The following is a 22638-nucleotide window of genomic DNA, read 5'->3' as shown; positions in this document are numbered from 1 at the left end:
AAAACAGGAATTACGAGTAAAAACCAAGCAAGAGGGTGACAGAGGTTGCAGTAGAGAAACAAATTTGCAACTAAATGTTGCCTTTTCTTTATCAAATGTGTGCATGAAATGATCTCATACATTTTTAGTGAACTCAAATGGAGGCTGGGGGTTCCCATCAGTCTCACATTTCATGGTTACAGTATCACCCTCTTTGACTGGTTGACTTGTGTTAAACAGCGAAAAGTAGATTTTGTCAGAAGGATCTAGACAGAGAAGAACAGACATGGAACAGATGAAAATTCCTTCAGTGGTTACATTTCACTGTTACACTATACATCATCAATCATAAATGAGTAATGCATTCCAGAAGAAATGCTTTCCCAGTGCCTCCTCCTGAGCCAACTGAGTCTTTTTCCTAAATGGGGTTTCTATCATATAATTCTCATCACCTTGATGTAGGTATAAGGACAGAAGTGAATATTTCTATATCTTTTGACTTTCTAACAGGGCATGTGGTGGATCGATTGATGCACAATAAAGATATATACAGAATCTAACATAATTAAATAAGAAATTGCAGAAACAATGTACTATTGACCTTCCTACACAAGAAGAATTATGAATTAATTTGTGTGTGAAGCAAATAAAAATTTATATGTGGTTAAAATATCTGATTTAAAATTTTCTTGCTAACTGGAATAAATTAATATGTCACCAAAGTTCATAAACCAAATGCAATTCCTCCCAACTACAAGAGGGAAGGGAAAGACCTCTGACTGGATACCCTCCCAAACGGCCTGCGCCCACCACTCACAGTTTAGGTTGATCTTGATGCGGTTAGAATCCATTGTTTCGATCTTGTTCCCCGGCATGCTGTACTCTACAGTACAGTAAAACTCCGAATCCTTGTCCTCTTTCATGGGCTGCATGTACAGGCTGCTCGTTACAGTGATGAGACCCGAAGTCTCCTTCACTTGTTTGGCAACCATGTATGTTTCTGACGGACAGGAAGGAAGGAAAAAGGGAAAACAGTTCTAAAATTAAAGGAATGCAGCAGATCAGGTTACAAATGAACGCAAACGGTGAAGATATATACATATCTATATATATCTATATATATATAAAGAACACATACTCTCTTGTTTGTCTTTGACCTCAGGAAGGGGTTTGGCATCTCTGAACCAGACAATTCTTGGAAGAGGAAACCCATTCTTCGTTTCACAGGTGCCGACCTGAAAAAACGACAATGGAAAAGCTATCAGAGAGTATGTATTTTTGGTCAGAATCGATAAATGTGCAAACAACGCATACAGACCTCTGAGCTAGAAGGAATTCCTGCAGTGATGGCCTGAGATGTTGTCAGTTTTGGGTGTTCGGGCGCAGCTGAGACAGAAAAAAGGACAACACAAGTTACAATTACAACACTATGATTCCCTTAATGAAAATCATTTTACAAACAGTATGTGCGCATAAACGCTCAACTTCCATATTTGTAATCCATCTCTCCTGACTTTCTGTAATTAAATTACACAGCAAACAGCCTTCTTCACATGATTTCATTTTGGCTTTCTTTGTGTTGGTTGAAGCGGGGTCAAATCACACATAAACACACACACATATACAGTAGGTTATGCTACACTATTTTGTCTGAGATAATATCGATATAACATTTTCCATTATATAATATAAGCGGAGATATATGCGGGGGCAAGTTTGGGCATGTCTAAGAGCAAGAGCTGTGTGTCAGCCTCCAGTGACGATGTAGTACCTGAAAAGGGAGCTGCTTTAACAGACTCCTGTGACGCATGATCCCTTGCAAAATACAAGAAAACTGTTCCCTCTGAAGGAGTGAACTACAAACTAGTTGCATCCCTACAGGCAAACACACACTGTCACATACAAGTAACTGAGTTACTTCAGTTAAATAAAGTAAGAAGGCATTGTTTTGTAGTTTTACTTAAAAATAAAAAAGACTATCTCTGTTACTTCTATGCTTACATTTGACTCCTGCTCCGTCACTACTCTTGCAATATAACGCTGCTGCTAATGGTTCTTGTTTTAGTACATTCACACTACAAATTAAGCAGTTTGTGGCTAACACTTGCTGATGTAAGCGTCAAACATCAACCAAACATCAACCAAATGTTGATGTTGGACACACACTGGTGCACACACGCAACCACAGGTGTGAGTATTCACTTACGTCAAGGTCAGCTTATCACTGCTTGCAACTGTTATCCACTTATATTAATAAACAGTAGATTTCTTTCTGTGTCTAAGTCATTACTCAGTATTTTTAAACTCTGGTCATTCCCACATGCCAGATGCACAGAAATGAATTTAGATCCACATTGACGACTTGATTCATTGTGTGGGAGCAACTCTGCCAATAAAAAATGTTTAGCTTGTAAGTTTCCTGAGAGAAAGACCCCAGGCTATTGCAGCTTAACCCACTGGAGACCTCATAACTCAGTCCCATTAAGTTAAGCCAGGGCAGCCACACTATAACTCAACCCCAATGAGTCAAATGGTCAAATGGGAACAAAGAATAATTGCTATTCTATAAGACAGCCTATTTTCTTAGTACTGTGGGCCTTAAGTACACCTCAAAGTCCTTTGTCAAATAACACTCTATTGAGGTATTGTTGAACACTGGTGTTCTCACAATTAATAGCTTATTTTATGAGATTCTTTTAAACTTTGGTGCCTCTGAGTGCATAAATGTTAATGGATAACCTGAAAGCTTCAAGCGGACTGATCACTAAACAAAAGGCTATTCTGTCACTCTCACAATGCATATTCTCCCCTTTTCTCCCTTTAATCCAGATACCAGTGAATCCTACTCATTTTGGTGCTTTGGAGGGGCAAAGACAGAGTAGTCTGCACCATGATTAGCTGGCGGCATGTTAGTGATAAATCTGGACTCTTAAAAAGGAGAGATATATTAGAAATGACACGTGTGATTGAACTATTCATCAGTAGTGTCAAGAGTGATTAGGTTGTGGTTAATTGAACTCTGGAGATCTTATCAAAAGGAAATGGTAATCTCAAGTATTGGAGAAAGCTCCAAAGAACTACATGCAGTGAAAGAAATAAGATATTCTTCAAGGACAATTTTGGTAAATTATACTATATGATAAAACTTTTCTAAAGATATATAGAATGGGCGTAATGTAAATATTTACAAATTCAAATCAGCAACATGCATGAGATACAATTAAGCTACCTCGTAATCAAAGTATGCATTAATGCAGATCTCATATATTAAAGTCATAAACATTAGTGGCAATGACAATTAAATGAAAACTTAACTTCAGGGAGTAACCTTGAGGTCAAGTAAAGGGCTAAAGGGCACTGGCAAACTTACAAAAGACCTTCAGAGAAGTGGTACCATCTGGAGACCCAGCAGGGTCAGTGACTTGACAGGTGAAGTTTAGCTCATCAGAGGGTTTAACAGAGGAAATGGTCAAAGTGAAGTCTTCTCCAATCTTGATCCGATCTGTCAGAGGGGTGCCAGGGTCAACCTTTTTCTCCTTACCCTGACAGAAAGCTATACGTGTTCTAGTTCCCAAATCCTGAATGGATGGTTCCAAGGAAGAACATAAGAAGATAGAAGTCAGATGAAACAAGAACAAGAAAATTGTATTTTTTCACAGAGCATTACTTTTAAACTTTGGGTGCAAAATAGCTCTAATGTCACTTTTTTTTCTTTTTGTTTTGTTTTTTGCTATTTAGAAATGTTAAAACTGTGGAAGAAAATGAACATCTAGAAATTACTTACAATGTACCATTCAACAATTGTGCCAGTTGTTAATGGGGTGACTGTGCAGGGCAGTGAGGCTTTCTCTTCCTTTAACACCTCCACTTTAGGCTTCACAACCACATTCACGTTTCCACTGCTTACGACTGAAAAGAACACACAAAAAAGAAAAAAGAACAAGGATCACTGCAAAATGCAACATGTAGCAGAATTTTACAAAATATATGGAGAGACACAATGTGATATTACGGCAATAATATTGTTGTATGATTGAAGAAAAAATCATTTTTTTGCATATAAATATTTCTTGTAATTTCTGCTGCCCTCTTGGTGAGGTCTGGTAATCCTCAAATACATATCAGTTACAGTAATTATTTATCCCTTGGACTGCTACACTACTGCACAGCAGTCATCTCAAAGATAGGCAACTATAAAACCACTATATGTTATTAGATTGAAGGCTTCTGTGTTTGTTTAAAACCCTCAGGGCTTCTGATTGTTCAAATTCTGTGTTACAAGAAACAGGCTCAGACGTGTAATGTCCGTGAGGGACACAGCACTAGAACAGACCTTTTCATGAAGCACCTTGGGCTTTTTGCACTCGTCAGCACTCACATAAACATCAGCAACAAAAAGCTGTAGTCTATGTTTACCACATGCCTAGTGGAAACACATAATGTAGCCACGAACAATTCCCTCATGCATTGATCCCCCTCTGCGGACAATATTATAAAGAGTTACACATAGTTGAATCCCTTCAGAGATGACAACTGACACCAAGAATTACACAATCTGCTACAGCAAAATATTATTATCTTAAGCGTATACGCTATATAAAACTGACATTAAAAGAAGTATTTAACTGATATCTCTTAACCACTTCCAATGTGTAAGCTTTAGGTGTATATCTCAACATCATTAAATCCGGACTACAGTAGCTAATGAATGCAGGACTTGCAAGCTACAAGTATCAGTCCTCCCATATAGGTGTATCAGCAGGAGTGGAAGCTGTTAAGGGACCAAGGGGGAAGCTATAAATCCCTGGTGACTGGCACTGTCAGTGTTCTACATTCAGTAGAGACATTAGGATACACACAGTGTCCCAGATTTTTATGCGAGAATATGCAGCTGGGAACAGAAGGACCCTGACTGGTTCCTGTGGGGATAAGGAATAGTACAGCTCTTTAAACTCTCTTCACATCCAGCTATGGACAAACAATGTGACAACTAGAACACATTCCTCAGAGGAGAGGCTAGAAAAAAGCACGGATATTAATGGAGAGCTGGAGAGGAAAGGAAAGTGTTAAGGTTCAAAAATTGAGAAAGGGTACAAGAGGTGATCGAAAAATAACCACACTGGTCCGGCCGGGTGAAGTCAAACGAAGATTTTAATTCACACGTGGGAAGATCACTGGAAACAGCAATTGATCTTCGACTTACTAAAGCACAAACAATTATTTTATAACATCAGGGTTTGTTTACTGACGCCCCTTCATACGTCACCGATACATTTTATACATACGTCAAATCAACACCACAATGACCTTTTACACAGAACATCATCTTCTATTTTCATGGCTGGCACTTCCTGTGTACCTTTCAGTTCTTGTCTTATTCCTCTTTCTTGCCGAGACACCAAGAAACGGTTCCTCTTTTACCGAGACAATTTTGCAGTTACAGCCAGACATGACTAACCTCTCCTCTAAATAAATCTAACTAAAAGTGTGTGTGTCACGACCTCACTCAGCCTCGATGTCACCTCTCGCACTTCTGACCTTTTACCAGACCAGAGGCTCACTGAGACTATGTATATGTCATCTACTAAATAAATGTTTTAATCAAGAACCCCTACTAAAAGCTTAATACAAGAATATGAACATATAAAAGATATTAAAATAAACTGATATAAGTGTTTTGTAAGCATGTATTGCAATTCCTTCTATGTTCTAGTTTTCCCTCAGCATGGATCATCTAGACACTCTCACTAGGTGAAGCTTTAGACCATTAATGAACCTGAACATCAACTCAAATAAGCACAGATATGCAATATGTATAAAATAGTTATAACTGCACCTGGAATACAAAATTAATATCATCATAAACATTTTAAGGCCATCTTAAAGCTATCTGTTACATTGTTAAAGCAATGATCATACTGCAGATTATATTATGCTGGTAAAATACTTTTTGTTCATCCCCACAAAAGGAAAGGTAAGGGAAGGAAAGGAAAGAACGAGAAAGGAAAGGAAAGGAGCTCAATTTCTGCTAATGAAGTCAGTGCAGCAAATACTTTATTATAAATCATATAGCGGTCGTCATACACATGCCAGCAGACTGCTGTGATTGTGAAGCTTTAATGCATTGAAACAAATGACAATGTCACTTGGGTGACACTCGGTGATTCATATCATATAAAAATATTTTGCCAAGAATAGTTATACGGATGACATTCCAAAAATCTAAATGTCTAGACTTTATCTGTTTAGCTACACTTCCTAAGAAACATTCCCATTTTTTTCTCACAGTACTGATGCTACAGATCTAGAGTCAAATTAATATTAAAATTGGAGGAATATATATGGCTAATGAACAACCAACCCCAATATTTTTTATGATATCATAAATTAATTATTGCATCCATTTCTGGACCAAAAAATCTACAGCTGAATAATTCATTTGTTGTGAGAAAGCACCAAGAGTGCAGAGTATGGACTGCTGGGGGATCAGAGCTGTTTGACAGCCTAGTTTTAATAACAGCGTGGAGAAATGCAGATGGAGAAGATGAAAGAGTGTTTGCTCAAAATGTCTGAAGAGAGATGAGAGCAGCTGAGCGATGGTCACCTTGTTAGGAGTCTACTGTGAGGAGAGAGGGGAAAGGATGCAAGGAAAGACGGAGAGCACATATAGATAAAGATAGTGGTGGAGTAAGTACTCAGACACAGAGTGTTTGCTCTTTGTTTTGCATGTCTGTTAGTGGGACACATTCCACTGGGGTCAAATACCATGATTCACCACATGGGTCAAAGGTCAGTTACGTGCTGACATTTTGATGAAATGACTCACTTCCTCTGCATTTCCTCTTTCACTTGCCTTAGATCTATTTTTATCCCCATGCTTGTTTTCATGTATATTTATCCTTTTTTTTCCTCTACAGTCCCATACAGCATCCCTCTCTCTCACTAAATATTTTGGTTGGTCAACTCAGCAGCTCTCAGATGAACCAACATTAGTTTTACAAACCAAGTCTCATGTTCTGAGCTTGTAAGAGGGATGTGGCCCAGAGAAATCCACTGTTTCTGCGCCAACACAAACAGCGAGGCAGACTAGCAAATGTACGAGAATGCGTGAGTAAATGAAGTGCAGCACTTTCAGACAGCACTCAGGATTTAAGAGTCCCGTCGAGTGGCGCATGGGAAAAACACACACTCAAACACACCACATTAAATCAAGTGACTTTCTGGCAGATCCACAGAGAGCCCAGGTCTTTAGCTGGTTGGACGATTTGGTTGGCTAATATCCACGTTAGTCTCATGGCTCAAAGGATGGTAACACTCATTGGCCTGGCCACCACTTTGGCGCAGACTGCAGTATCCCCGAAAATGTTTAAGTAAATTGTGATCTGGTGTGACCTGGTGTAAGGCAGCCTGTCCCTGTTGTCCAGCTTGGACTGACTAACTGCAACTAACTGCCATCTAATTTATAAATGCAGACTTGCCAACACTCTGCAAACAAGCTGAGTTCGTTTGTGTCAGCGAGCACAACTCATGTGTGACGTGCCTTCTCACAACAAGAGACTCAACTCAACTGTTTGCCATTTGGTTGTATTCTGGTTATAATGACAACTAACTGTCTTCTTAGCAGTTATAGACTTAGTCCCAGTCTCTAATGTAACCATTTTAAAGGCAGAGAAACTGCAAGTTTATTGCCCACAGTTTCAATAATTTTGGTTGTGTCATGGTCTCAAACTGCTGTTTTCCTTAATGTGATTGTAACATTACTGTGGACAATTTTATAGCACTATCATAAATTTGCTAGGCACAATGAAATAACCACTACTGAAGTCTTACTTCAAGTACTGTTAAAAGCCCTATTTGTTTATTTTATGCGACTATAATAGTCAGCTACTATCTGTCGAAACAACCTGTGTAAAAGCGTTAGCATAAAGCCCAGAACAAAAAAGTCCAGCCAGGATTACTGGAAGAGAAGAAGGAATATTATAGCTTAAAAGAGCTCATCGGTACCCTGCCCCTCTCCCTATGCCAACCTCTTTTTTTGCCTCCAACTATTTGTCACTTTACTCTCGGTCATGCTCTCTTTCAAATGCATCCTTTGGTGTCATTCACAGTATGTTTGAGTCCAGAGGGAGGTCTCCTGCTCTGTGTTTTACACACGAGGCAGCTGGACAGACAGAGATAGGCAATTAAAGCATAATTAGAGAGTCCTCTGTCCAATCTGAGCCTAGAGCAGCATCTGTGTGCGCGCAAGAGTGTTTGTGTTTTTAGAAACATAGGCAGTTGGCTGTCACTGTATGTGTGAGTGAGTGTGAGAGAGAGAAAGAGAGTGGTGGGGGCTGTCTGAGGGAGTACTAGCTGCATGGGGGTCTCGTTAACTGATGCGGGCTAGATAATCGGATTTAGCCAAAGAGAAGGAAAGTGTGTGTGTGAGGTGGTGTGCGATGGGGTGCATGACCGGATAGAAAGACAGATGGGAACAAGACCGTCAGACTGTGACCTGTACACACACTCTCACATGCACACACACACACAGTTACTCTTACAGTATATCTATAATGCATGTGATATGTATGAGCAACTGAACTGCCCCAAAAGCTACAGTTGAGCACATTGTGTGTAGAAAAAAAAAGAAATCAAGTCTGCAGTCAAAGTATCATGGTGGAGTGCAGCATATCCAGAGAGTCCCACATCTACTGAAAAGTTAATGTGAAACGCTATGTGTCTGCCTCGTTTTGCCCTTTTCTTCAACTTGTTTTTCTGCCTACTTCTTGTCTATACACTTGTTATTAACACACTGGCACACACACAAACACACACAAGTGGGTGCCCCTCATTATGAAAAGAACCAGCTGGATCCTCTTTCTCCTGTCCTCGTTTTCTCTGTTGTTTTTGCTTCACCTACTGCCGCATTCTGGACATCAAACCAGGAGCCTCTTTCTCTATTCGACACTCCTCTGCTTATCCCTCATTCTCAAAGAGCATTCTTTAATACCCAATGCACAATCTTGCCTATGTGTCTTTTCTGTGCATGAGAGCAAAAAGAATAGAAGAAAGAAAATAATGACAGGAGAAGAAAGGGAGAGTGGAGAAAAAGAAAGTGGAAGAAGAGACAGTATATGCTCAAAACTAGCCTAATCTACAGGGGAATCACTGGAATTTACTAACTAGCCTTACTATTTGATGACACTATACCCCTGTTGTTACTAGTAGCACCTGCTTGCCTACCTTTCTACTTGGGTAAGGACTGATGGATGATGCCAGTATTACATTTCACTTAACATGTGTCAGAGACATTAACTCTGGTGCCAACACTGTGATAAAATGTGCAGGAAGATCATCAGGAATCAAGTATAAAGTTGGAACAGGGGGAAAAAGGTGTGTGTGTTTGTGAAAATGTGTGTGGTCCAAAACATCCTTGGCCTCTAACAGGATTAGTGTGTTTGACTGTTGGCAAAGCAAACAGCATGCAGCAGGAGACACTGCCATCAATGTCATAAGAACAGAGTCACCTACAGCACAAGGTTACTAAAAAAACCCACATCTATAATTCTTCACTTTCCACTGAACAGCAGCTTTTACAATAGAAAGCAATATTTCTCCATCTCTTTACACTTTTCTTCTATTTTTTGTACAAACTGCAGCTGATTCTCTTCTTGTTCATATTCATGTACATAGAATGTACAGTACTGTAGCTACCAAGGAGACATGCATTTTTCATTAGCTAAGCTGTAGGCTACACAGTGGCTTGTGTTGTTGGGTCTTTGTGTATTTAGAGACTATTAATGTTCAACTGAACCTTCAGTCAAGAGTCTCATTTTCTATCACAAAGCGAAATAAGGAATGAAAGCAAAAAAATTACAACTTAAGACTGCACTTCTTTGTATCAGTGATGGAAATTAATTGTATTAAAAGAGGTAAAAAAAAATTGCTGCCAACACATAGTAGAATTGGACACTATCACCAGAAATACTGTGTGAGCAGCACACAGGCCAGAGTGTGTGGCAGGGTTCCCTCAGCTCAGTGATACTGATATTGGCTGTTAATGTTGCAGACTGGATCGTACTCAAATTGTGTGTTTACAGCGCCCTTCATGTTCGCTCACTTCTCACATTCATCTGCTACCAGGGAACAGTCGGCCCTGCTCTGGAAATTCACTTTGTTCGGTGAGTTTCATTTTGGCGGACAAATTCAATCCATGTCAGAAACTTACCCATGAGGGCCAGATATAAAAAAGCTAAAGTGAATACAAAGAGTTTAAATGTATTGTGACATGGGTACACAATATATATGTGTGTGGTAAGTGTTGGTGTGCGTGTCTGTTAGGGGTCTGGCTGGGTCACGCTGCCAGAGTCGGGGTGGGTCCTTGTATGGCCTGGAGTCGTCAACGCCTGACTGATGAGAGAAGAACAGGTGCAGCACGGGAGCAGCAGCTGCTGCAAAACACACACAGCAGACACACATCCCACACAGACGTCCCACACACCAACCATAAATGCCCCATAGACAGGGCAGGGAGAGAAAGGGGAAGTCTGCCAATCAAAAAAAAAGAAAAAAGCAACCCAAGGTTTGTGGAAGTAAAACTTTTAGCTACCAAGGTGATGAAAAATAGAAACTATTTTTTGTCAAACAGACAGAAACACAGCACAGATTCTCAGTCTGTCTCCTTGGTAACTGCTACTGATAAGTGTATCTATACTAGATCTGACTGAGTGCTGCAATGTATGTGGGATTTCTGTTAAGTGTTGACCTTTGAGAAAGACTTTCAGCTATGAATCTGATGGTGATTAGATTCCCACTGTGGTTTACTTTATTAATGAGGGAGAAGAAAAGAATGAATACAATAGAGTGAAGAAAAAATGTGAAGTCAGAGTCAATACTGGGGTCAAAGGACAGTTATTATATGAGCGATATGGCCATAAATGTTGCTGGTGTTTTTTTTCTCTCTCCAAGTGCTTTACATCCTATAACGCTAAAAAGTAAACATGTCTTGTTACTTTCCCTGCTCTCACCACAATATATGTAAATCAGTTTGGCAAAACATCTCATACTCTGATGTACTAACACAGATATTTTGCAGTGCATGCAGAGCAAGTAGCTCTTTTTGTGCTACTTGTGTTCGCCACTGTGTTGATACATACCACGAGAAAGACGTTTCCCCAAGTGGGAATGAAAGCATTTCAAGTGTCTTAACAGAAGATTCATGAGAGTCCCAGAAGAACTTGATGTTCTAAACAAATTCCTTTATGCCTGATTAATTTGCAACTGCAATTTGTAACTGTGCTTCGAAATTAAAATAGATGGTCTGTTAGTGAATATGCACCAAAGAATTGATAGAAATTCTTCAGCAGCTCCTAATAAAAAAGGAAGAAGAAAGAAAGAAAACACAAAAAGCCAGGGATTGACTGTAATGAACTTCACAAGAATTCCCAGGCAAAAAACTCTTCTTTGAGGATTGTTTCAAGCCAATGTTACACAGACAGCAGCACTCAAGTACCAATTACAGCAACCAGAGATTTACCTTCAGTCTTGTAAATCTCATCTCACCGTTCACAACCCAGTTTAAAGCCTCCTTAGTCATAACTCTGGGTCGATAGCAGAGGTCTATTGTACCTCGAAGATGATATCTGATCTAATTGGTGTCAAACACAATAATATGTTTAGTGCTCATATTTCATTGCTTGGTGCATCTGGGTGCTCGTGTTTTTTATCGATTGTTGTATCTGTACGGGTTTTCAAGTGGGTCTTGATTAAAAGGAAGATAGATGGATCCAGGATATTCAGATGCCATATATTAACATCCGGACATGCGGGATAGGAAGATGCCTTGCTGTCTTCCTGTCTGGGCTTGTACTGATGTACCACCTAAGAAGAAGTACAATTCACACCTGGGACCCTGCAGCAAAACATAACCCCCACACCCTCCCACACCCCAAGCACACACACACACACACACACACACACACACACACACACACACACACACACACACACACACACACACATTCAGGTTGCTACAACTTTTTTATGAGAGGGGAGGCAAAGGAGAGCCTGTAAAGGGAAGACAGATTTTAGATGTCAAATAAGATTTCTGTGACCTGTTATTAACTTTTTTCTTGCATTAGCTTAATTTGTTTCCTCTCTTGGGCTGCAGCATCAGCCTTCTTGCTTAAAATCTGTTTTATCTTTGGCGTCTGAAGTCCAAGGCATGCTCTCAATGACGCTGAAGTGATTAGCACTTAAAACACGTTTCACTTGATGTGGATTCAGAGGTCGAGCTTCATTTGAAATGAGTAAGGGAGACAGAGGACAGAGTAAGGAGGGAACATGGAAATTAGTTTAGGTCTGATCTTCCCGGGGACTTGATGTTGACGTAATGCAGCTGAGCCAAATACAAGGCTTATAGCAGTTAGCCTTGTTTGCATCATGGGTGCATCCAACTTAGTGCTGCAACATGCAGAGCCCCCAGTCATCACAAAGTCTGATTACTCTACATTCCAAGCTGCCTGTGTGTAGGAGAGGGTTGGAGTGGAGGGCAAAAAGGTAGCATCACAGTGGGTGCCGTTACGACAGATAAATCAAAGCTTTACTAGTGTGTGCGTCGTGTCATCTTGCGGCAGTTTAGGGGTTCAATACAAACAGTGTGAAGAGGGCTACAAGGTCGGCCCCTCACTCTCTCTTTTGTGTGCTGGAAGATTCCCTTTTGTCGGTCTTGCTGCTCCGGCAACGGGGTGAGAAGTCAGCCCCTTTCAAACACAGGAGTTTGGAGCTATGTGGTCAATAAGAGCATGTTTGTATGTGTGTGAGGTGGTGTGATTGTCCTCTTCGACATGAGCCTGTGAGTCAGAAGGAAAAAATCAGGATGAGGATAGAAGGTACAAGCCATGTTAGATATATATAAAAAAAATTACAAAAGACAGGGCATGAGCAGAATATGAATGTGCCGAGCTGACACTGCAGTCCTACGCCTCTTTCTGCAGAGGCAATTGTAAAAAAAAATATAAGAAAAAAATTAGAACAAAGCCAGTAAATCTTACAAAGAAATTATAAATAGAGCTATTATGCATGAGTCTTGTGAGTTTAAGTGCTGTGTAAGGGCTTCTGCAAAAGTAGGTTTGATACATCACCTCACTGATAAACCAAAGGATTCTCTGAGTGTCCTTCCCCATTAGAGTTAGCTGGGTAAAACCAAACTCATCTCTCATACAGACTAATTCTTTTATAAGGCTAATGTCTTTTAGCTGACACAATCTTGTACCATTATATCTGACTCCATTAAGAGTGAGTTAGCACAACAATGGCCAGTGTCTTGCTCCTAGCAGAATTTGCATTAGGGGTTTAATATCGGGGAAAAAAGCAATACGTGCAAGATTGGATAAAAATATCAAGTAGATTTCATTACTTTTTGAATCAAAGGGCACAAAACAGAGAGGGTCGCCAATTACAGCAGTATGTCTCCTCCTTGCTGCCTTTCATTTTCAGTGGGAACTCAATTTGGTGAAAGGGGTAAGGCAAGAGAGGGTGGGTGTGTATGTGTGTCCCGATCGACTCTGAGAGAACCCAATCAGTGGATGTCACTAAAAGGGCAAAGATGAGAAAAGGTGTTAATATTTAATGTTTCAGGGGCCTCCGAATCTGGGCATCCTTTCCATCTTCTCCCTCTTCCATCCATCCTGCCTCAGGCGTTCCAATTAACATACCCTGTCCCCCACCCACCACCCCCATCCCAACACCGTCTCCCAGTCTTTCCCGCTATTCCTGTCCTTTCTTGAAACACAGCCCGTGGCAAAAATAAAATGTATAAATAGGATGAGAGAGGAGGCAGGAATGGTGAGATATGCAGAAAAAAATGAGAAGAGGAGCTTGACTGCAGTGTGGTGCAAAGTTTGAATGAGAAGTTGAGAAAGCTAGAGGGTCTCGAGGAAGAGGGAAAGCAGGAGACGCAGGAGAAAAAGGAGGAGTTAAAAATGAAGTGCAGGAGAGGGAGAAAGACAAAGTGAGGGAAGGAGAAGCTCTCTTGTGTGTTTCCAATTCCACTCTGCCTCTACCTATTTATTAAGGTAAATGACTTGCTTTAATGGGCCAAAATGATATGCAGTGTTTGGCAGAAGCAATCTGCTTGCATATGTTGTCAGTAATGTCGCTGGCGTCCATAATAGGCTATCCTAATGAGGTGCATTCAGTGATGAGAGAGGCAGTAAAGATTATAAATTGCTCACAGGATCCCATAAAGGATGGGGCAGCCCTGGAAAGATGATGGATGAATGACAAGCGACTGACAATCATGAGGGGCAAACTGGAGTATTATAAATGTTCTGTTTGTGTATGTGCTTTTACAGATTTCAGCAAAAGCAGAGTGATGTACGGCTCTTATAGTGATTTAAGTGGGTGACTCACAGCAGGCTGATTTTATCCTGTGTCCTGAGTTTTAGTCTCTAGCAAGAGTCAAGCTCCAGCCCACATTTCCTCTGATGTAACCACTAGAATCTTTTATTAAATCTCAGTGCCTAATGCCTGCTTTGCCTCAGTTCCATAACAGAGAGCAGAGCTTTATCCGGAGCAAAAACATAACTGTTTGTACAAACTATGACTGGCCAACTATATATTTTTTTGTACAGTCACATGGCCATGAGTTGCAATGTGGTCTAAAATGATAAGTTCACATCTAAATGTGATACATTTACATATTTCAGAGAAAAGCCTCAACAAAAGGGGAGGTGCCACAACATTGTGTGCAGAACTACAGTTTAATACCATACTCTTAGAAGTAAGCTTTGTTTAAAACTACTCATGGTTTATCAGGTTTCCATTGTTCAGCATTTTGCAAATGTATTTTACAATTTATTCCTCCGTTTTCGTGAACAGTGCTGCCTTGGTAATCAAGGCTTTAAGTGAAAACCAAGGCTTCATTTTGTTCTTAAAGGGGACTTGTGGCCCATCATTTTCAGTGTTCCACTGAAAAAAATAATAAAATAACAGGTTAAAGGAAAACTCTTCCCAGGATTCGCCGTCCGTCCTTTTTTCTTTATTAAAGCCAAAACACACATGGATCCACACTGTTTGGAGCTAGCAGAAACAAAATGGTTGGATTATGTTAAGTTAAGCTACATCCTACATATGAACTATACCAATGGCACTAGGGGGAGCAATGGCTGAGGTTAACGACTGTGACACAGAGACATCGAGACTTCTGTCTGCAGCCCAGAAATGCACTTTAAGTTATAAGGTAGAGCTTTAAATATTGAATATGCTTTTCTAGGCCAACCTGAAGGGGCTAAGTGGTTAGGTTCCATACCACAAGCAGGTGCAACCCCCTACCTACCCACCCACCCAAAGTAGCTGAGACCCCAGCCAGGTAAGCTCTTACAGCATGTAGCTTCCCTCTTTCCCCACATTTTCTGTCCATATCTATGTCTAATAATATCTGTTTCTTCTAAACCTGGTTTCTTCATTACTTGTGTATAAATGTAGGATACACAAAGTAGAATAAGAACACACTCATGTCACACAACATGTCATACTCCAGATAAAGAAGCTGTTTCTCCAAAATGAAAACTTGCTGGCACCTCTGCCTTTTGCACTCAGGCCACATTGTGAGACAGAGGAGAGACGGAGGGCGGAGAGGCTGACTCAGTATAAATAAGGGGAGAGACATTAAGACTACAGTTAATCTCACTAAAAGGGTTAGGACAAAGTGCTGCTGCTTCTGCTGTCTCTCCCGTTTCCCCTCTCTCTCAATCCTTTAATCAATTCATTCTGCAAGTCATTTCCTAACATACTCTGCAGATAAATACTCTGCATAAAGTGGCTCTTATGCTCATTTACTGTAAGAAAAACCCCACCTGAACATTGCCATTACAGTGTTTATATATATGTGTGGGTCCTTGAAAATACAATGGCTTACAGTTTGACTAAGGTTAAAAAAACAAGAAAAAAGATACCAGAAGCCTGTGGTCGAGAGGGGAAGCAAGATAAGCTGTACGGTGAGGAAAAGGTGAAAGCCAACATGTCTCTTTGTGGGTCTTTCTCTTGTTGACCCTATTAACTAACACACACACACACACACACACACACACACACACACACACACACACACACACACACACACACAGTAAAGACTAAAACAGGTTGTCCTGAAAACCCATGTGTATATAATTACTTCTGAGCGCGGAGACGAATGTCTCACAGTCTATTTACAGAAGCCTATTTACGGTATCATACTGTAACATTCACAAACAGCGAAACAGACCCACATAAACACACCTGCCTGCCCTTCACATCTCAACAACTGACTTCCACAAACACTGCCTCCCTCCGTCACCTTTTTTTTCCACCTATCATTTCTTTCTGAATTGTAGTACCCAGGTGTTTTGTTGGTCTGACAAAGGCTCTGTTCCTGGGTGGATGGGTTATGCACACATTGCACAAGCTGAAGTCAACAAATAACACGGTGGGTATATAACAGCAAGACGCTAGAGCTCGCGTAGCAATCTTCTTTGTGAGCTTTCCTAACCTGAAAGCTGTTTTGGCAGTAATGTGAAGATGACAACACTCCTCTCTGATAATAAATTTTAACATCAGTTGAGGCTCCAGTGATTAATAAATATGTGCAACGTAATACGAGACAAACTAACGCTGCAAACAATGTGTTACTGCACAATGGGAACAACCATATTGTCTAAACGTAAACTCCAAATGACCTCACCAGTGGATAACAGAGGTTTTAAAATCATAGACTTAAACTGTCAGATTAAATGTCCAACTTGCTTACTAGGAGGAGTTTGCATGTTCTCCAGGTGTTTGCTTGGGTTCTCCCCAGGTACCCCTTAGATTCATTGGTAATTCTAAATTGCCCATAAGCATGAATGTGAGTTCTCTGTGAATTGTTGTCTGTCTCTCTGTGTTGGATTAGCGACTTGTCCAGTCTGTACCCCTCACACCCTATGGTAGTTGGGATATGCTTGAGCCCCCCTGTGACCCTGGATTGGATAAGCAGGAGAGGATGGATGGATGGATGGATGGATGGATGGATGGATGGATGGATGGATGGATGGATGGATGAATGATGGATGGATGGATGGATGGATGGATGGATGGATGGATGGATGGATGGATGGATGAATGATGGATGGATGGATGTGTGAACAGAAAACACCAGAGAGGAGTTTTCATTTTCACATGAAACTGGCATCTTGCAGTTAGCCTGTTTAGCACGATTTCTCCACATTTGCTTTTACTGATTAAATTCAGGGGGTGTTCATTTACCTTTTCTGCTCCACTTTAGGAGAACTGTCTAAGTCTTTCACATCTTTCACAGTCTTCTTCCCCAATCTCGCTCTGTCTGTTAGTAGGAGTGCTGAATAGCACTATATCCATTTCATTTTAGACACAGCCCTCCCTTCACTTCTAATGAGCCTTCATTTTGGCAGAAGAGATAGAAAAGCAAGAGAGAGGCACACCATTTCCACTACTTTAGCTGACAGCAGTTCCCTCTTGAATTCCTCTCCTAATACCCACATGGGACCAGACGAGAGGGCTGGAATAGGGAGAAAATGGTGGAACAAATGGATATCCACTCTCTCTATTAGCTTCCATTATCTGCAAGCATGATTTCATAACTGCCGACTAAAAGGCTGCTCTATGTGCCTGTGTTGTACGTTTGAATGTGTTCCTTGGCTAAGTCAGGATGCACAAATCTGGTGTGGATGGCTCAAAAACCAGAGAGAATTGCCCGTCTTTGTGTCCAAGCTGAAATACGAGTGCGCTTGCTGAATAAAGAGGGTCTTATAAGGGGGGTGAGAGTCTTCCTTAGGGGGTCAGTCAGTCGGGCATGACAAGAAAGGTACCGCTGTAATGAGATAACAGGCCGCTGGAGTACGCCTCGATTCATTCCTCTTTTCTTTTCTTTCTCTGCGTCCCTTATCCTTTTGCTGTTTTCTTATCCAGTCATTGCTCCGTGTTTTAAAAACAGGCCATCGTGCTCAGCAGGCTGGTTAAGTCTGCGTGTAAGGAGCAGATAGAGGGATAGAGAGGAATGGGTAAACCCACTGGAAGGCAGATAGGGTGAAGGTGAAAGAAAAGAGCCAAAAGTGTGGTAATGACAGCTTTAAAAGGCACATGCCTCTTTGTGCCTGGAAGCTGACTAAAGTGCACGATAACAGCTTGGAAATCTTAATTTCTAGAAGAACCACAAAAAAAATGAAAATGAGGAAATGCAGAAAGGCAGTGGTCAAGAGATAGTGAGAAACAGTATATAGAGAATGGACCACTGCTCAGAGACAGGCTGGGTAAAGCTTAACTCCACTCCTCAGCCATCACAAAATTACCCTTCACCTGCCCTTCAGCTCTTCCCTCTTCTTAGGTCTTCATGGTCTGGACAAACAGACTAATACAGTGTTGACAGTGAAAACACTCGGTGTTTAAGAGGTACTGCGAGTCTCGGCTAAAGGTGAGCTCATTCAATTCGTGCTCGGAATATATGACTCTCGACTCGGCACACTATATGTTTTGTTGTTTCCTTAAGAACGGCAAAATTCACTGCCACTGCTGACCTCCATGCAGTATATCAGCAAAACCACTAGACTCTAACTTGTCTTCCTCACCTCTACTTACTAGATCAATTAGTCACTTGAGAAAAAAAAACAATTTTTTTAGCATGTTTGGAGGGATTTATAGCTTTGATTTAGGGCAGCCAAAGTCATGATTTTATCTGAATGACGTGCTGTTTTCCTGACTGGCTTATCAACACTTGCTGTCCCAACAGCACATAAACCTGGGATTTAAAACGATGTGTCTAGCCCTGAATCTGCACTCTCCTGACTGACATACCTCACACATAGCAGACTGTTATGCATACACAGAGACAAAGAAACACACATTCACTATGTTTTAATGCCCTGCACCCACCCTCAACCCTACCTACCATGACCCCCACTTTCTGTTTTTTTGCCTATTATGGCGGATTAACTTATAATGCTTGGATGAACTTCAGTAAGTGTGGGGTACAAAGTCACACATCAATACACACACCAGCACTGGCTGGCTGGGTGGCTGGTAGATATGGTCACAAGCCCACTGGCACAGACACATGAAGCCTTCTGGACTACACCACGACACATGCGGGCATGCACACAGAAAATGTGTGCACACACAAACACGCATTTGCATACAGGAACCAGACTCCCATGGTGCAACAGAGGGAAAGGTGCAGAATCCAAACCAAAGCCTCGATTAATCCCCCTGATCCCTCAAAGATAGAATAATTCAGAGTTAATTACTATTCTCCATCATTTTCCTCCTCCTTCTTCTCCCTGATTTCTAAATCCACTAAATTCCCTCTTTTCCTTCATAAGGCAATCATTTGAATGTGCTGTCTACTGTAGATCCTTCTTTGTTTCTACTCCCACATTTCCATTTGTTCTTCCACTGGTCCTCCTGTGCCTTGGCACATTCTTCTACTACATCTTGACTAAGTAAAAAGAGAAGCAAATGTGCTTATAACACCACTCTTCCCTCTCCATTTTTCTCATTCTGACACACCCGTACATGCACGGGTTTTGGCAGCAGCTGACACAAAGTTTGGCATAGAGGTTGTGTCTTTGGAACCACGGTGAGTTTAATTAGAGTGGAGAGGGACCACATGGCTGACTGACTGGCTAGTGTTAGGCTGGCTGAGAGGCTGGGAACTGGAAAAACCCACTAACAACCACACTGTAAGACGTTAGGTGGTAGGAGAAAATATACACGGCCATGTGCACACATAGCTAACTGCAACATATTTATGGATGGAGACACAGTAGCTGCACACTCATTCGTATGCAGGCTGCTTTTCCAAATAGAATTCTGAGTCAAACTGATGCCAACAGTTTTCTCATGCAGATAACTCATTATAAAAATGAAAAAAGGCCTTACTGATAGTTAAAAGCATTCCACATCACTGTTCACATCCCACTGCATTACTTTTTTTTTCTTGCACGGTATTTTGCTGCATGTGAAGGACATATTTCAAACAAGGAAAGGAAAAAAGAATGAATTCCCACTAAGTAGTTTCTATTTTCTGCACCAACACTCCAAGACAGGCAAGCAGATAAGCTGGAGACTAGAAGATAGCGAGGTCCTAGCACTCAGCCACACATGGGTAGGGCAAGGAGACGGAAGAAAGATGTGGTATGCACACGCACACACATACATTTACACACCCAGTGAGCATATTTCAAATATCATTCAGCATATGGACAGGGCAAGCATACATATCATGACAAGCATTCAGATCATGTATTATACACACACACACACTGATTTTAATGCAATTCCAGAGGAATATGAGCTCGCACACAAATGCACATCTGAGTTAGGCAGACTGTTTTAACCTTCTAGCATTCTTTGCTAATCTGCAGTATAATGGCACACCTGTCTTCTCCCACTCTCTATTAGCTCTTCAGAAATACAGTGGGGGTTCAACAGAGGGAGAAAGAGTTGGGGTGGGTGGGGGTGGGAATATGGTGGGCTCGGCAAATATATTCATGAACAAGCAGCTGTTCATCTCTTGATTAGATTTTTTTCACTTTCTTTATGCTTCCCCGTGTCCATTCTTACTCTTCCAGACTTGATCTGTTTTCATTAGGAACAGACTATTTTTTAAACAAGAGAAGCAGGGGGTCGCTTTTGCTTTACAGGGCTGTATGTTACCACAGTAACAGACACATAGGTTATTGTCATAGCTAGACAGGCATTATTGGTAAAAGCAGTATTGGGAATATGGGGTTTCTTCAGGGGCAGGGGCAGGTCAGAGATTGGAACCGTGCAGCCAGTGGGGTGAATAACTTGAGCAGTGGGTAGTCAAGAGTAGATAGGTAGGTCACATTATTATTGATTGCCTGACATTATGTGGACAACAGGGGAATCCACAGAGACAGACGAATAAATTGTGGCTTGACATCAAAGTCGAGCTGCTGACACTGAGCCTATAGGGGACAGAAACTGCCCAAGGCTGGATTAGAGGTGGATATATACACGGTGGCACGCACAGGGACAGAAATAAACACACAATGAGAACACTGTCGGCCAGTTACCTGATAAAACCAAGGTTGTAACGACAGAGCCTGAAAATTAAAATGGCAGAATGAAACACGAGGAAATGTCAACCATGAATAATTTCAATTTCAAGCTCTGATTTTTTTATGAAGCCACTTCTCATAAATTGGACATTTTTCTGACTTAGGCACCACTGATGTCTTACTCATTTACACATCAAGGCTCGCCAGAGACTTTCAGAAGGTGCATTATTCCGGTCCTCATAAAATTCCAATCTGCTACCCCGTACATTTTTCACTTTCATTAATGCTTTATTAAATTATTATTCATAGCTTGGATGATGATGTGATTAGAAAAGAAATGGGAGACAACAGATGAAATAATTAGGCAAATGAAGCAAAGATTTAAATAATAATCATTCATTTTAATTTGAACGGATCTCGGGGACACTTTTCTGGTGAGTCTGCGAGATAAATCGGAAAGTAACCACAACAGGAGAGCAAAGTTATTTGAAATGTCCAACATGACAAGGCCACCCCTTCGGCAGGCCTTTCATCTGGAGTCATCAGGCTTGACTCAGAGGGCGCAATCTATCATTGTCTGTCAAATGATTGACCGCCTTTCCTTAGATAAGCTAACTGGAGCCTGGAGATAATATCTGGAATGTGTGAAACCCGAGAGAGACAAAACAACACGTGTCTCAACGTGCGCAGACCTGCAGGTCCAGGAGATGGAAAACAAAGATACTGCGGGACTAATGTGTGGACAGGGGGAGGGGGAGGTACAGGTGAGGGCTCTCGAGTTTGCTGGAAGAGTCAAAGAAAGAACAAATCAGCGGGGTGTTGTCATGGAAAGAGAATGCGACAGATGAATGTTGGTTGGTCAATGGGAAGTGAGTAGAGGCTGAGAGGGGAGAAGGTTAGACGGAATAATGTCAATGAAAAATGTCTAACCCAAACTCTGCTCCCCTACCATGCTTTTGAACCACAAAGCATTCGCAGTCCCTTTTTATAACCCAGACAACACAAAAACAGATTGGACCTATTCTATGCCAGTTCTCCGTGATAACACGGTGCCTGTGGCCTGCTTTTCGCAGAATAAAACACAGGACCATTAATCCTTTTCGTCTTTTTAATGGTGTACATATTCAAGGTCAAATGCTGATGTGTGATGTGTTTGGCTTCCCATGAGATCTTCACACCAGATGGATCTCTGACCCTTTGAGTTGTGCTTCTTTTCACAAAAACACAGCAAACACACACTACAAATCATCCTAACATGAATACACAATACATATAAATGTACAATTATGCAAGGCCTTTGTTTGCCACAGACATTTCATCAGTATAGTGGTCTTTAGTATGCTTTCTCTTTTGATAGAAAATGGCGTGCATGAGAGCAACATTAGCACATGAGTCATCATCTAAAATTAGGCTCATTTTTGAAAGGTTGAAACTAACTGGGGGGGAGGGGATTCATTTAATGTTAAAAGCTTAAGTGTGTTTGACTATTTTCAGATAATTAAAAATAAATCATTAGATTTTTGATCATTTTGATCATTTTTAGCTTTTTATCATGTCAGGATTTGTTACTTTTCTGTAATTTGTAGCAGTACAGACAACACGTATCTTT

The 22638-nt window shown here is 41.0% G+C and overlaps 1 protein-coding gene across 3 annotated transcripts in view; it reads right to left on the bottom strand.

Moving 5' to 3' along the window:
• The window catches only part of bcam (basal cell adhesion molecule (Lutheran blood group)), a 48864-nt gene that overhangs the window by 12340 nt on the left and 13886 nt on the right, over nucleotides 1–22638 (bottom strand). For all 3 annotated transcript variants that reach the window (XM_085291527.1, XM_085291528.1, XM_085291529.1), the window contains exons 2-7: nucleotides 3764–3888; nucleotides 3350–3557; nucleotides 1298–1365; nucleotides 1118–1214; nucleotides 797–979; nucleotides 121–245 (exon numbers count right to left, since the gene is read on the bottom strand). In XM_085291527.1, coding sequence (XP_085147653.1) covers nucleotides 121–245; nucleotides 797–979; nucleotides 1118–1214; nucleotides 1298–1365; nucleotides 3350–3557; nucleotides 3764–3888 — 806 coding nt within the window. The remainder of the gene's footprint in view (nucleotides 1–120; nucleotides 246–796; nucleotides 980–1117; nucleotides 1215–1297; nucleotides 1366–3349; nucleotides 3558–3763; nucleotides 3889–22638) is intronic.

The sequence above is a fragment of the Mchenga conophoros genome, linkage group LG11 (assembly GCF_057382185.1).
Source record: "Mchenga conophoros isolate Kocher_MC1m ecotype Shallow Benthic linkage group LG11, M_conophoros_male_GT1.1, whole genome shotgun sequence".
In the NCBI taxonomy this organism is placed as follows: domain Eukaryota; kingdom Metazoa; phylum Chordata; class Actinopteri; order Cichliformes; family Cichlidae; genus Mchenga; species Mchenga conophoros.
Note: the sequence above shows the minus strand (reverse complement) of the source record. Positions and strands in the feature narration are given on the sequence as shown.